The sequence below is a fragment of the Vidua macroura genome, chromosome 6 (genome assembly GCF_024509145.1).
Source record: "Vidua macroura isolate BioBank_ID:100142 chromosome 6, ASM2450914v1, whole genome shotgun sequence".
Lineage (NCBI taxonomy): Eukaryota > Metazoa > Chordata > Aves > Passeriformes > Viduidae > Vidua > Vidua macroura.
Genome location: NC_071576.1, coordinates 34,147,130 through 34,162,601, shown reverse-complemented (window position 1 = coordinate 34,162,601; position 15,472 = coordinate 34,147,130). Strand labels below are relative to the sequence as shown.

The 15,472-nt window shown below is 45.6% G+C and overlaps 1 protein-coding gene across 7 annotated transcripts in view; it reads right to left on the bottom strand.

Annotated features, from left to right (window-relative positions):
• Positions 1-4,082: 4,082 nt before the first annotated feature.
• Positions 4,083-15,472, bottom strand: part of SUSD6 (sushi domain containing 6) — a 78,507-nt gene continuing 67,117 nt past the window's right edge. For all 7 annotated transcript variants that reach the window (XM_053979834.1, XM_053979830.1, XM_053979837.1 and 4 more), the window contains 3 exons: positions 12,796-12,934; positions 11,244-11,665; positions 4,083-10,240 (listed from right to left, as the gene is read on the bottom strand). In XM_053979834.1, the coding sequence (XP_053835809.1) occupies positions 10,215-10,240; positions 11,244-11,665; positions 12,796-12,934 (587 nt within the window). In that variant the 3' untranslated portion in view covers positions 4,083-10,214. The remainder of the gene's footprint in view (positions 10,241-11,243; positions 11,666-12,795; positions 12,935-15,472) is intronic.

Genomic DNA, 15,472 nt, shown 5'->3' with positions numbered 1-15,472 from the left:
GTAATCCCAGGTGTAAAGTGAAGATGACTTCACACAAATGCAGAACAGAGGGAGAAGCAAAGAAAGAAAAACATTTCATCTCCCTGAATTTCTCATAATTGTCTTTGCTAATTGCATGAGGAAGCTAAAAGGCATTCATTCTTGCTTCTCAACTCACTGGGACCAGGACCAGCCCATTAATTGATAAACCAACCAAAACGGCAACACACTTTGTTCCCTATTGCACTAGTAAGCAAGAAAACCTTATTCCAGCGCCTCGGAGGAACAGCACTGCATGCCTCTGCACCCAGACCACTCCCACACTCCACTGCATTTTTACCACTTTGTTCTGAAATTCCTAATTTTGCTGCCAAAATTCAGCAAAGAAGAAACCTCCCTGCACGACTGCCAGAGTCCCCACTGACCTTTCTTAGGTTGGGACAGCAGGGCCTCCATTTGATACCCGAGGGCAGGGCCCTGACTGGTTTATCTCAAACCCATTCGCCACAGGGCAGAGGAAGAAGAGAGTGATTAAGTAGCAGGTGCTACCCTTGGCTTTAGGCTCCACGATAAGAACAATCAACATCTCTGAATTACCATTTCAGTCATTCCCTTCGGGCACAGCCTGGCTGGAATAAAGGGGCCATCCCTCGGTCACCATATGCAGAACAAACAGGAGCTCACAGCTAAAGCAGAGGTCTGCAAGAAGACATGGGGAAGGCTTCCTTAAAAGCATTTGTCTCCCTGCCTGCAACACAACGTCTGGTATGACCTGGAGGTTACTTCAGTTTTCTGTGCTTTTGTTTTTTCCCCCTCTCCATCAACAAGGGCAGTGTGGGCCTTCCCACCCACAGAGATGCCACAAAGATAAAATCCCCAGTTGTTTGTAAAACTGTTGAAAAAAGCACAGGGAGGCAATAAGAGAAATACTGAAGAGTTTCACTAACAAATCAACTATTTTAAAGCTTCCTGGAGGAAGCAATTATTTGGAGCCAGGTTACATTTATGAGGGGAAGCAGACTGTAGGATGGCAAAAACTCTATCTTGCAGAGCTGAACCTAGGATAATAAATCTCCAGGAAACAGCCATTACAGGGACATTTCTGCCATTCTGTGCAGGCAGCTCATGGAGATGGAGGAAAGTTGTGCAAGTTTGGAGTCCTGTCACTCACAGGAAGCCCTATACTGCCCTGCAGCATCCAGGGAGAAGAGCGAGAAATGGGAAACCCAGCATATCCACACCCTTGGGTACCCTGCTTCCACTTCTGGCTCCCATCCAGGAGCTGGCTCCCTAGGAAAACTCTGCTACTCCCAAATCTGGCCCCTGCTCTTCTCAACATGAGGAGACTTTAAATGTGGGTTTAAAGATGAACATTACATACCTTCTAATTATAGGTAACATGTTAGCCCTTCTTAGTGGAGGATCTGCGATGGGCAGAGCCGGGACAGAAGCAAATCCAGCAAAGCAGCCAGCAGCTCTGCCCAGTCCAGCCAACAGCTGCCACGGACCTGTCAGGAAAGTCATGCACTGCCACTGCCAGCTGTCCCACCTGCCCTCTCACCCCCAACTGCCACTGAACCTGATGAATAAGACAGGTCTCCCTGGTGCTCTCAGGTATTCAGAGGATGTTCCAGCCCACAACAGCTGCCCCTTCCTTCCCTGAGGGCCTCAGCTCTGTGCCCAGTGATGCTTGGCTGCTCGAGCCGCTGGGTGCTGTGGTTTGACACATGTGGGGATAAGGGAGAGCATGTCTGTCCCATGAAGTGGGTCTCCCAGCCTCATTGGGACACACGAGTCTGGAAGATAAACCGTGCATGCCACACAGAGCTGCTAAACTCAGTGTGATCTCAAACACCAACCACCAGAAGAGCTGCCAGATCAGAGGGGCACATCTGGACAAGGAGTCAAGGGTGTTTGTGCCTTGAATACGAGAACCAGTCTGTGCCCTCTTGCCCCAAATTCTGTTTTTTTCCTCACTGGTGTAACATGAAAAGCCTGAGCTATGTCCCACAGATGCACCATGGGCTCAGCATGGACCACATGACGAAGAGCTGTCAAAGAACACCTTATGCCAAGGTACCCTCAGGGATGCTCAGCTCTTCCTGTGTCTCACAGAAGGTTAAGGTGAGGAGTTTGCTGGTAAACGTCATTGCCCTGCAAAAAGGAACAGAGAGATTTGGGAAGTCCATTGCGTGTGCTTTCCCATCCCTTCTCCTGCACCCCAGCTTGGTGCCAAGAGAGACCGTTCAGTTTTGCCAAGTACCACAACAGATGAGGAATGGGGGCTGGCAGTGTGCCCTGGCCAGACTCTCCAGCGACAGCACCGTAAGGAGCTCTCTGCTCGGCCTTGGCAAGTGAGGAGTGTGCTAACGCTTTGTGAAGCACGGGGCTGGTTGGCACGTAGCCTGCTGGCATTCTGCTTTCGGGAGGGGGAATCTGCATTTTCACCCTTAAAAACAAGTCAGCGGCTGGGGGAGCTCTTAGTGCAGGGGAGGGTCCCGGCAGGGGCAGAGCTGCAGTACCGGAAGGGCAAAGCTTTCCGATGGTGGCGCTGCGCACGCGGCCCTGAGCAGGGACCGAGCCGCTCCGTCCTGGCGCTGGGTGGAAGCGCGGGGCTGCTCCGGGGCCGCGGTGCTCGCGGCTCTGCGCCCCCGGCCAATCCGCGTGTACCGAACAGCCTGCCTGCCAGCCAAGCAGTGCAGTGCGCCGGCTGGCAGGACGCCTGGTGTGGGCAGTAGCCCATCTATGCCCTTTCCTGAGCGAGTTTCTCGAAGAGGCTTTATGGCGGGGTCAGTCTTTGTGACGGGGCTCCTTTTCTGGAGCAGAGATGTTCCTGTGTGCCCTGGCCTTTTTGCCCTTCCGCCAAAGGGACAGCTGTCAAGGAAGATTGCCCAGACCACCCACCTCAGGCTGGCTTCCTTCAGGCTTGTCTCCCACAGTTTTTTCTCATTGCCAGTACAAACCAGAGGTGACAAATAATTTCCAATGTGTCAAGAAGGGCACATTCCTGGCTGCCAGAACTGCTGTGGCAGGAGATCATCATCCAGTGAAAAACAATAATTAAAAACAATTCCTGGAGGCCAATTACTCCCATGTGTCAACTGTCTGGTACAGGAAGGTATGCAAAGACCAGGGAGCTCCAGTTTTGCAGTAGTAAAATTACAGTAAGATTTGCTTGCTGTTTGGGAATAATTTTTGGAACAAATGGAAATAGGAGGAAGGTAGATGTCACCCCTTTCCTTCTCTTTAACCTGGCTGTTCCTTCCCAAAGAATAAAAGTAATGTCTATAATTAAAAAAAAATCTTAACATCTTTGAAGACTGCTTTGAACAAGCTGGACAAAAGGATCTCCTCTCCCCTTCCATATTGCATTACTGATAGATTCTGTTAAAAGAAAGGAACACTCATTAGTACACTTGGCTGAAAAGGCAGTTACCTTAGTTTTTGAAGCAAAACAAACATTAATAAAAATAGTAATGAACTGTATATCACACAGAAAGAACAATGGGTGTCTACTCCTCTGCTTGTCCCACCCTCCCAATGCAGCACAATCACAGAGGGAAGAACAGAGCCTGCCCCAGCCTCCCCTCTGCACTCACAGATGCACTAACCCACCTATCTGTAGATCTCTCTGATGTCTCCTATACTGACCTGCTACCCACTTGGAATTATTTCACCAATGAAAGCTATCTCCCCTCTAAAAATAGCACTCTCTTCCTATATATACTGATCTTACACCGACTCAAAGATTAATTAGCCATTTGTTTACCCTGTCTTCCTCTCTGAAATCCACTCATACCATACATGATCTCTTTAAACCTTTCCCCCCGGCCAGCCTGGCCTCATTCCTCAAGGAATTCCATGCAAGCACACCAAGGGCAGCCTTTGCTTCTGAACTTGGAAACACGATCCTTCTAAGGCTGCACCAACTCTGAACCTCTTTTCCCCAAGCCACGTGAGCTTCCCTAGGTTTAGCTTCATCCTGGTCTTCACAACGGCAACATATTACTTATATCTGCTAGATTTCCAGGCCACAAGGCCTAAGCATTTAAAACAAAACAGAAAAAAAACCCACCAAGCAAACAAACACAAGAAATTATAGCTTCACTTCAAAAGAATTTTTTAATTTAGAAATGCAGTTATATACATAGAACAATTAAATTAAACTTTGTACAAATATTAAAATACTATTTTCACACCCACTGCAATGTACAGGATACCAGAAAATACATATAAAATAAAGCAAAATAAAACTGATTGAGTGACATCCTGCACAGCATCAGTTATGGTTTTAAATCCCACATATATATGGAGTACCATTCTGCAAATAATTCCATAGCGGTGCAATTCAGATAAAAAGAAAACACATATAGGAAAGAAAAGATTAATGCAGAAAGGCAATCAAGCTCCCCTTGCACTTGCATCAGCAACTACCAGCAGTCTACCCACCACATCATTGGACTTCTGCTTCACAGACAACTTCACTTTGTTTTCTTTTGGAAGGAAGCAACTTTGAGAATCTGAACGAAAACATTTTCCAGCACGACTCAGTTGCCTCTGTCTGTTCTCACTCAAGGACAGAAGTAAAAGCACAGCTTACGGAAAGCATATGCAGAGCATCAATACAACATGTTCTGGTGGGTACACAGATCTGAACATCACCTGCAGAGGGTTGAGTTTGAAAGCAGTGCTGAACACAGGGCCCTGAAGTGTGGGAAGTGTTGTGTTCTGTCCTGGTGTGCTAGAACTGGAAAAAAGGCTTACTTCTTGTATAAAAATACACCTTAAAATGAAGCCTGCTCTAGGAAACCTCTTTGCACTTTCAAAGCCTATAGTAGAGAAAAACTGTTTTCTAATGAAGTTCTTCTGCAAGCAAAGGTTTTCACATAGAGCAAATTCAATCTGCTGTTCCCTGGTAAGGACTGAAGGGTGAGGCAGGATGTGCAAACTGAATGGGATTTATTGCATTTATATACAAAAAAAACAAAGTGAAATTATTTAAATAGATATCTGAATAGATTAACAAGGCAGATTTTTTGTTTAAACTGCTATCAGAACAGTAAAACCACATTTTTTGCAAGTATGTTCTAAAAAGGTCAGCAAGGACAGCTCAGTGTGTCCAACCAGTTGTACATTTTTTTTTTTTTTTTTTTTTTAATACAGCAAGCCTGCTGGTGTATGCTAAATCATTTAACAAAGCACAAGCTTCCTTACAGCCTGGTCACGATTGCATTAGCTCATTAGCCTGTAGTAAACCTCTGTTTTCTGCTCTTCCTTAGACAACTTGTTGTGTTCCCTTTTCTGTGCTGCAAATGACTTAACCATCCCAGATTATTTCCAATGGCTGAGCCAGTTGCCATCTTAGTCCCACTTCCTCAGTACTGACCCAAGTCATCCACCTCTCAGAGCATCTCAGGATGTTTCTTCCCAAAGCATGTGGAACAGATTTCTTCCTAACACACCTGAGTTCTCCACACACTGAAAGGTCAAATTAAGACTCCAGATGCAGTAAAAAATGCACCACACCGGAGCTGAAAGGCTAAGGAGAAACCTCAGCAGAGATGTCTAAGGGGCGAAAAGCACTCTGCTTGCTGAGTACACGTTCTGCTACCCAGCAACTCCCCTGGTGGTTAAGGATAAAAATGCATTAAGCTCTTCTCCCTCCCAAACTCATGACATTCTAACTCAGCTCCAAAGGTTCACATGCTTCAGTGCATATCTCCCAACTTATTTTTTACATCTTCTGCAGTTAATGATGGGGAGGCACAAGCTATTTAAAACCAGAACACACAAACCCCTCTCTCACCACTGCTGCTGACACCCTTCTGACACAGTCCAAGCTGGCTCATCATTTAAGGTGAGCTTCATGATGCAGACCCTGATAAGAGACTGGCCCACTTCCCCATGGGTCACTGCCAACTTCACATCATGGTTCTCTCAGGCTGGTCCAGTTCTACAATGCTTGGGCTGTAAACACTGCAATGAGTTGCTTTAATTAAAAAAAAAAACTATGCAACTGGGAAGGAGCAAGGAAGTTTTTCTATTGCACATAATATCCTGAATTTCTGAAATGCCCTTTCCCCCCCAACTATCAGACTCCAAAAATAATGGGAAGTTTTAAAATAAGTGCTATTTTTATTTTTCTCAATATAATTAAATAATTTTAATGTTCTTGAGTATCACAGGATGCAGCACATATGAAAAAGCACAAGATGATTATGTTGGGAGTGTTAAATAAGAAAAAATGCCTACCTTTGAAATATTTTGCCAGACATAGGTGGTGGAAGAAAAGGTATGGAGACTGTGGCCCCATCAGGGGAGAAAACCCATTTACTGTACTACATCTTGCAAGGCTGAGCCTCTGTGCTTCTTATCCACCACAGATAAGATCCAGGCTGCATCTACTTATGGCAAAATCCAGAGAGAACATACTCAGCTCAGAGATAACAAACACTTCTGAGGCAGAGTGCAGCTCACATCTCAGCGATCTTTAGGCTTCAGGCCTTGCTCCCATAAATAAAAATAGGACTCGGCAAAGTACGCTTTCCTGTATCTCTACCCAAAGACTTCTCAGTTCTTCAGCCTCTGCAGAATTAAAACAAACACGAATGAATAATAATTATGAGTAAAGTGAGGCCTTGCTCTCCCTCCCCCTTGAAAAAGTTGTCAGACGTCTTCTGGGTTCCTCTCCTGCTGTTTCACCTCATTTTATAAGAAAATTAACTCTAAAGCTGAAGATGTAGACGAGCAGCGTGATGCCTCCAAACTGTGTCCATATTTTGGCTCACACAGATCCTTGGGGCCTGTTCCCACAAGATTTGCTGCAGGGAATAGAGCCCTTCTGCAGGATCTGGAATAATCAGATGGATTAGCAGCCAGCACAGAGACTGGCCTGGAAGCTGCTGGCTCACCCTCAACAAGCCAACAGAAGCTGCCTGTTTATGCTTGATCACAATAGCTACACATACATATTTCCCTCCTCCACCTCCACATTTCCTCAACTCGTTAGCAAAGCCATTTCCAACAATTTTTATAGAATCCAATGATACAATGTTTAACAAGACCAAGTGCCATGTTCTGCACTTTGGCCACAACAACCCCCTGCAGCTGGGGGAAGAGCTGCTGGACAGCTGCCAGGCAGAAAAGGACCTGGGTTCATTGACTGATGTCAGACTGAACATGTAGCCAGCAGTGTGCCCATGTGGCCAAGAAGGCCAATGGCATCCTGGCCTGTATCAGGAACAGTGTGGCCAGCAGGACCGAGGCAGTGATTGTCCCCCTGTACTCAGCACTGGTGAGCCCCCACCTTGAGTGCTGTGTCCTGTTCTGGGCCCCCCAGTTAAGGAAGGACATTGAGATGCTCAAATGCATCCAGACAAGGGCAACAAGGCTGGTGAAGGGTCTGGAGCACAAATCCCATGAGGAGGCTGAGGGAGCTGGGGTTGTGCAGCCTGGAGAAACCCTATCACTCTCCACAACTCCCTGAAAGGAGGGTGTAGCCAGGTGGGGGTCAGTTTCTGCTCCCAGGTAACCAGCAACACAGTTTAAAGCTGTGGCAGGGGACATTTAGGCTGGACATTAGGAAGAAATTCTTCACATGAAGGGTGATTGGGCATTGGAATGGGCTGTCCAGGGAGGTGGTGGAGTCACCATCCCTGGAGGTGGCACTCAGTGCCATGGTCTAGTTGACAAAGTGGTGTTCCGTCATAGGTTGGACATTATGGTCTTAAAGGTCTTTTCCAACCTAGTTAATTCTGTGTGATTCTGTGAAATTAAAACACTCCCTCTTTGTAGAGCTTGCTTCCATTTCTTCCTCACTCAAACTGAATTTTCTCTCCCAAGCCAGCAGTTGCTTGTTTTACAACAGCAGAGAGGCCAGGCCACAGAGGATGTGTTTTCTGCTGGTGGTGCAGGTGCTCGTCTAGAGCAAGGTTAGGCCTTGCCTTGGGATCAGCTTCCAGCTTCTCCCACCAACCTAGAACTAGCACTACCCCTTTCAGGAAGGCAACACATTCCCAACTTCTATACCTTGAATTGCAGAGGGTCAGTTTGAGCAGACAGAACCTTAAATGCATAAAAAACAACTCCTGCTCTGAGCTGTTTAGGCAGCAGGAAAATCACACAGACTTTCCTCCACACTCTATTACCACTACACTTTCTCAACCCCTCCAATAAACCAATGAAGGAGAATTTACTCAAGCTTAGACTATTTCCAACAGTCAAAAAGCTAAATACAATCGTTCCCATGATTGTTTTTTTTAAATTCCAATGGCAGATGTGTAAACAACATTTGTCCTCTACAGCTCTTGAAGCTGAGACACCACAGCCCACTGTAAAATGACACAGGATTTTCACCATCCAAACTGAACAAAAAATACCTAAACCACCCAAATAGGATTTATCAAATTCTTGTGTTAATGCAAGGTAACATGAACAACAGGGAAGGATGTTTAAAACACTTTAATTTTAAATTAACATCCCTCTATAACAAGGATAGGGAAAAAAGGATTTTTCCATCCACAGGCACACACTGTTCCATCTGTCCTGGGACTTAAAGAGCTATTCAGGAAAAGGAATAGCAAATACACAGCTGGACACTATGACCAATCCCCATTTCAAAGAACTGGAGCTAAGCCACAGTGATTTTATACATAAAGATGTGGTATAATTTTTTTCAAGTGCTGTAATGGTTTTTAACTGTAGCAACGAGGATGAGGACGGTGAGGATCACAAACCAAAAGCAAAGCAGCAAATACAGCATCCCTGTTTACCTGTACATTACCACATGATGTGTAAGGCCATGACATTTTGCTCCTTCAACTCAAAAATGTAGCAGCTTCTCACAGGGCAAACACTTCCCTGGTTACTTCAAGACAGTTATGACAAGGTACATGCATCTAAGAATCCAACTCTTCTTGCTGAAACCAATCCCATGGAACAGTGTCCAGACATCAGTGAGGAACCTAACAACCACCACAGCACTTGGACTGTCTACCCCAGACAAATGTGGCTTCCTGCAGTTAGAGTTCCAACACAGACAATCTGACCTGCTGTAGATAACTGTGGTGAGCAGAGGTACACATATTTCTGAATTTTCTCTTCCCTACTACCAGAACTTGAAACAATCCTCAAAACTTCAGCACTGAGCTATGGTGTCTTCTAGCACTGCTGTCAGTGTACTTGACTTTCCCTGACCACAACAGGCTGGCCCTGTGTTTAGGAGAAGCTTTACAAAAGCTGCTTACCCCCAGCCACAAGGGAGGAGCCCTTCTCTATGGGCCCACTGGAGCCCACCAGGTTAAAACAGCAGACCCTTTGCTGTATGAAGCTAGGAAGACACACCAGCATATGAGATGGCAGCTACCCAGGATTCAAGTACCTACTATGGCTGGAAAAGGAATTTGGGGTTGCACCAATGGCACTAGGAACTCACTACCTACAGGCATTTTTGTCTTGGTATTTTCAAACACCTGAACCTCTTCCAGTGGGCTGCACTGGTAGAGGAAGAAGGAGGAGACAAAGTGATTTTCAGGAATGGACTTCTGCAGAGATGGGACAGAGGGCATTCCTATATGTTGGACTTCTCAGCCTTCGGTGCTTAAGCAATTCGCAGTGAACTGTTCCTGCAGGGCTAAGCTGTCACACAGCCCATCTCATCTGAGGTGCTTCTAGACATCACAAGCTGCTCCTTAACTGCGAGCCTCCCAAGCCCAATGTCAGTCCCAGTGAGGCATTTTGTCCTGCCCTATCACAAAGAGGATGCTGGAAGAAGAGCCTATATAACATATATATGTATATTTAAACTGTGTCTGCACCCAGTGAGCAAGCGGGTTTAGCCCCTGCTCTCTGGGCAGCAGAAGGGCTAGAAAGGCTGATAAGCTGCAACAAGCCGGTGTGAGGAGGAGAAAGGCACAAGAAAAGAGCAGCTCTTCAGAGACTGCTGTCAAACATCTGGCTGGGGAAGAGGAGAGGAGAGCTCAAATCCACTCTGTTCCTTGAGCCCCTGATGCTGATGGAATGGGGAAGCCAGTGCTGCACCAATTCCACTGGTGCATCCAGGAGGCAACCTGGCGACATCCTTTGGATCTTCAGCTGAGGGCATCTCTTCTTGGAGGTATCCAGGGTACAGCTTGCAAGGATGGGGAAGACTGCACAGAGTGCTTCTGTCCCAAAGGCAGGGAGAGAAGAGGAGGAAAAAATCCAAGATGGAGAAAACTAGACATACACAGCAGACCTCATGCTTCCTTCAATAAGGGAATATCTGAATGGTGGGGAGAGAAAAAACAGAAAAAGGAGTCAAACTTCTGTAATTCAACAAACACCAGAAAAAGTACTATTGAAAGCAAGACAGGCTCCCACTTTCATAACATGACAATGCAGTGGTCTCCCTCTCATCACATCACAGCACAAAGGAACTCTGGAGGACTCTATTCCAACGTGCCCCTGAGAGTGGGACCATCATCAGCTTCAGCCTCGAAAAACTCCAAGGACAGATTCCATTACCACTCTGGGTGTATATCTGGTCCTGCATTACCCTCCCAGCACAAAGTACTTCTTAATACCATGGAAAGGGAAAGTTCTGTCCTGAGCTATCTACAAGCCAGTTACATTTATTGCCAAAGACACAGCAGTCCCTGCAGAAGCAACTTTAAGCTCACTTTCATATCAGCTCTGGCATTGCAAAGCCACTCCTTCAGGACAGCACAGAAGTGAGGAATAAAAGGTATTTTGACTGTTCAACAGACTTGCCCCTCTGCCCTCTACAGTAAGTTCAAGCACATCCCTCTCAGGTCTTGCAGGCTAAGGCTGCAGGACTGAAATGCTTTGTGGCAGAAAGCTGCTTACTAAAATAGTCTAAAAATTAAGCAGCCCAAACATCACAAAGGGTTTGTATTCCAAGCATGTCCTCCCACTCCCACCAACTTTAGTTTCCACAAACACAGTTATTTTACTGCTTTTGCACTATGATGCCGGAGGCTGTATTTCTCTGAAAATCCTTTGTTAAAACAAGAGCAAACAGTAGACAAACTTGCTCAGACTGCCCTAGGCTCCCAGTCTGAGAACACCGAATTCTTCAGAAGGTATTAAATACTGCTTACATGTTTAAGAGGTGAAACATGCTATAGAGACTGAATCTTTTCAAAAGCTGCTCTAGTGGCAGACACACATAGGGGCATCCCTTGCCATTTTTAACCCTAGATAGTCAACTGCAGAACCTACTCTTAAAAGGGTCTCATTTAGTGCTCCTTGCACAAGTCACTTACCGTCTGTGTATTCCTCAGAGGAAGTGAGTGATAAAAGGCTCTGTATGTCACTGCTTTCTGAATCTTGGACCTCTTTGTGTACAGGTCTACTGCTAGCCATGCCAGCTACCCAGGAAGAGGTAGCAGCCTGATGAACAAGAACAGTTTCAGAGCGTTGAGAGCCACCGGCTTCACACAGTCCAGAATGTCCAGGGGCTTCATCTTCTCTTTCAAAGGTACTGTGAGCCCCTTGGTCCGGCTGCTGCATCTCTCTGGGTCCATTCTGTCCAGCTCCCTCTGAGAGCACGATCTGCACTCGGGAGTCCGAGGGTGGAATGCAATTCCCTGTGCTGCCATATACTGCTTCTTCATAGGATGGCAAGGCCACTTGGACACCATCCACCATAATAGAGACCTGATCTCCAGACACACCTTGGTCCCGCCTCAAAAAGAAAGGAACAAAGAAGGGAGAGGAGAAAAAATAAATCAAGTTGAGTATTTATGGTACTATATATTTCTTAGTAAGAACTCCAGTAACCTCCCATAGCAGAACTCTTAAGTCTCACCATTTAGGGGAGGACAGAAACTCAAATGGTAATTTAACAAGGTCAAGCAAGCACAGTCTCCCAGCCCTACTGCGAATTGCCACTAAACACGAGCCAGGGCTGTAATTCACAGCACTGGATAGATGTAGCAGCAAGAGCTGAAAAGGTTACAGTGCTTCCCCACCTCCCTCCCTCACTTACCTCCACAGCTAAATTTGACATAGGTCATGACTCAGCTCCATGCTTTTGGCAAAGAGCATTGATGCCAGCCTGGTGCACTGCTACATTCCACAACACCCAGCACTTTCTGTTCCACTGCCTCTGCTGCCGGCCAGATAACCTCTAGCAGGATGGGGAAGACAGCTCTGGCACAGCATGAATCACCTGGCCTCATAAAACCTGAGAGAAAATTTTTCTTTTCTAGTAGTTTGGGCCTTTTCAGAAGAGGGCAGGCTGCAGGGCCCTACCTCTCAACCTTCCCACTGCTGGAGTGTCTGCCTTAGCTGGCAGCAGTGTTATGGCTGGGTCCCTCCTCTCATCCACAAACCTAGGCCAGGAGGGTTCTCCTCCTGCAGCAGAGAAAGGATGGCAGACTTGTACATGTATCTGGAGAGTACTGCTTAATTTCGAGTCCACAGGACCTCAAGCAATCTGGGAAAGATGCACATATGTACACCCAGACACAGACTTCAGTAGCTATCCGAGGCTAGAAGAGGCAGGAAATTGATCTACAGCCAGGGTAGTATCATAACTTTTTCCATTCAAAGCCAAGGCAACAGCATAAGGAAGTCACTTGTTGGGTGGCACATAAGAATGGGGACTGCAGGTAGGCATCACAGACCACCATTTCAGAAAAGTGCTGGATCAGTAGAATGGGGCAGAGATGTCCCTGAAGTGACAAAGAGAGGAGCAGAGAAGCAAGGAGCCAAGCTGCTCCAAAACAAAGGTCTAAACCAACTACTTGAATGGGTTTCTATTGCAAAGAAACAGGGTACCTCTGAGCCCCTCCAAACCCCAGCTACACTTACCTGCTGTGATGGAATGACTTCAGCTTTGGCTGCAGCAAAACAAACAGCACAACTAAGAGCAGAATCAGGGCGACAGAGCTCGCTGTGGAGGCTACTATGGACAGTGTGGGCACTCCAATTGTGGGAGGAGAGTCCTTCTCTACAAAACCAAGGGGAACACAAGGTAAAATGTGTAACTGCTATATAGAAGGAAAAACATTCACACTGCTCCTCAGGACTTAGTCCTGGGTGTGTGTGTAAGGAACCCAAGTTTCCCATACAAGACACACCACCTATCTCAGTTTGCAACTCAAGATGACACCTCTCCATCAGCTGCAAAGGGAACCCAAAACAAAACAGGCACATACAAGGGTCCTTTGGAAAAACACAGAGCAAACAGAAGAGCAATACAAGCAGGCCATGGGAACTGACAGATGGTGTAAGGGTCATGTTATATATAGATCTGCCTGAGCAAAAGCTGGAGAATGTCATGATGTCACCAGCAAGGCCAATAATTGTCTAGCACAAGAAGCAGCATATTTTAGGCCAAACAACAGAAAAAGTTCCAAAAACCATTTTTTCTCAACTAATGTAACAGCCTTGCAAAGAGGGGTGGAAGTCAACTGCCTGGGTATTATCATGCACTTATTACAATTAAGACACAGAAAAAATTAAGTTTCTCTCTCACACAAACATATGCCAGAGGATAGAGAAGGAAGGCAGATGTTTTTTCAGGGAGCTGAGTTTTCAGTGTTAGATACATGTGCCCTGTTCACATTACCCTTTCCTGCCCTTCTGCCACCGTGCTGTGTGACTGCACGGAAACCAATTTGGCTTTTAAAGGACCTGTGCAGGTATAAAGTGGGAGTGAAGAGAGAATGGCTTGGAGGTGGTATTGCTGAGCACTGCATACCATGCCTAGAAGGCTACACTAGTCCTTTCACCTCTCTAGAGGAAATAATTGTCTCTATGTGTTGTTTCTGTCCCTAATTTGTGTCTTTGGTAGAGATCCAAAAAGCCTCAACCCATAAGCAAATTTTTTTTGCTACCCATAAGCTAATACTACTGTGAATTGCACATTTGGTTTATGCAATTCCTCAGTTCCTCTTTCTATATCAAACACATTCTTCAGGAGCACAAATTACAGAGGGAATTCAGGACACATGCAATGAGGGATGAGAAGAGCAATAGGTAAACAGAAAAAAAAAAAAAAAAGAGCTGGAAGATCATTATTTTTAAGCCTACAGCCTGAAATCTATGCCCAAAACAGGCATTTAAGATGGAAACCTAGTTTGCAATTTTTTGCATCATCTCTTTGGGGTCAAACCTACTTGGTTTAGTTATTTTGAACTTGTTTCTTTGAAATTTTATAGAAGTACCTTGACCCCGCCCCAGGAAAAAAAACCAAAAAACCACAGTGACTAGCACATTTTTCCCTATGGCAAACAGGGTTGAGTAAGGATTTTAACTTCCAGCATTTCTCAGAGCACTAACAGGAAAAAGGGAAGGCAAATAGAGATGTCCCATTTTCAGCGTCAGTACATGATGCTGTCAAACTGCTCACTATCCAGGGTGCACTCCAGAACATTTACCATCTCATATGCCAAAAAATGTCATTACCTCATACAATAAACTGCCAAAAGGCTATGGGGCTGACAGGCTCAGAGCTGCACAAAACATGTGATAACTGTGAGGGACTTACTTGATCCTGTACGGAGCAGGTAGGATCTTACCCTTACCTGGTATTTTAAGACTTACTGCCTTTCTAGAGTCTCGCACCCCCTTCCCCTTCTTTGAGCCTTTTGAAGGAGACCCAGTTAAGAGCCAGCTATCTCTGACCCTGAACACTTGATTCAGAGCTTGTGTTGTGAAAGCAATGACTTTTTCATTGGGGCACCATATTTTTGATAATGCCACTGATCCTTCAAGATGCTAAAGAAATATGAGGGATTTCTGTTCATCACAACACAATCCTTCAGCTAGACCAAGTGCCACCATGCAGGAATGCCACCCAGGGAACACTATGTGCAATAAAACAACTTTGCTCTCCAGCCTGGGTGCAGCAAGGGAAAGGCAGATCACTTTGGAAGGAAGCTTAACCTGAATTTGAAAAACCTCTTCAGGATCTATTTGCTGCCAGGTAAACTTCCAGATCTTTCCTTATAAATCATAGGAAGGGGCTATTGGAGTGGAAGAGACACTGAAAAGACAGTGTCTTTGGGACAGGACAGGATGTTCCAGAGATCACAGGGATGCAGTGAACTCCATAGAGTTTGGTCAAGGTACTTTTGTTTTTTCTGCTTCTTTCCAATTAAGCTGACACATTTTGCTTTATGTATTATGAGACTTAATTCCAAAGTGTACATCCTGCTGGTTCTGCATGACTGAGTAGTAAGGTTCTATCAACAAGCCAACCTAGAAGAGGGGAGAGAGATCTCCCTTTATCCAATATACCCACTGTTAAAACCACAAGAGTAGTAGACAAATTAAGAGCTGTATGATGAACATTTTCCTGCAAATCTTTTTACTTTGCTGCTTTGATGGAGGAATTCCTATTCAGCTGGGAGAGACACAAAACAAAAGCTGTCCATTTCTATTTGGAGAGAAGCAGAAATCATTTGTCAGCAATGTCCTTTCCTGCCAGTACAGTGAAAAGCAGCACCATCAATCTTTTTGACACAGGAAACCAACAGTTACT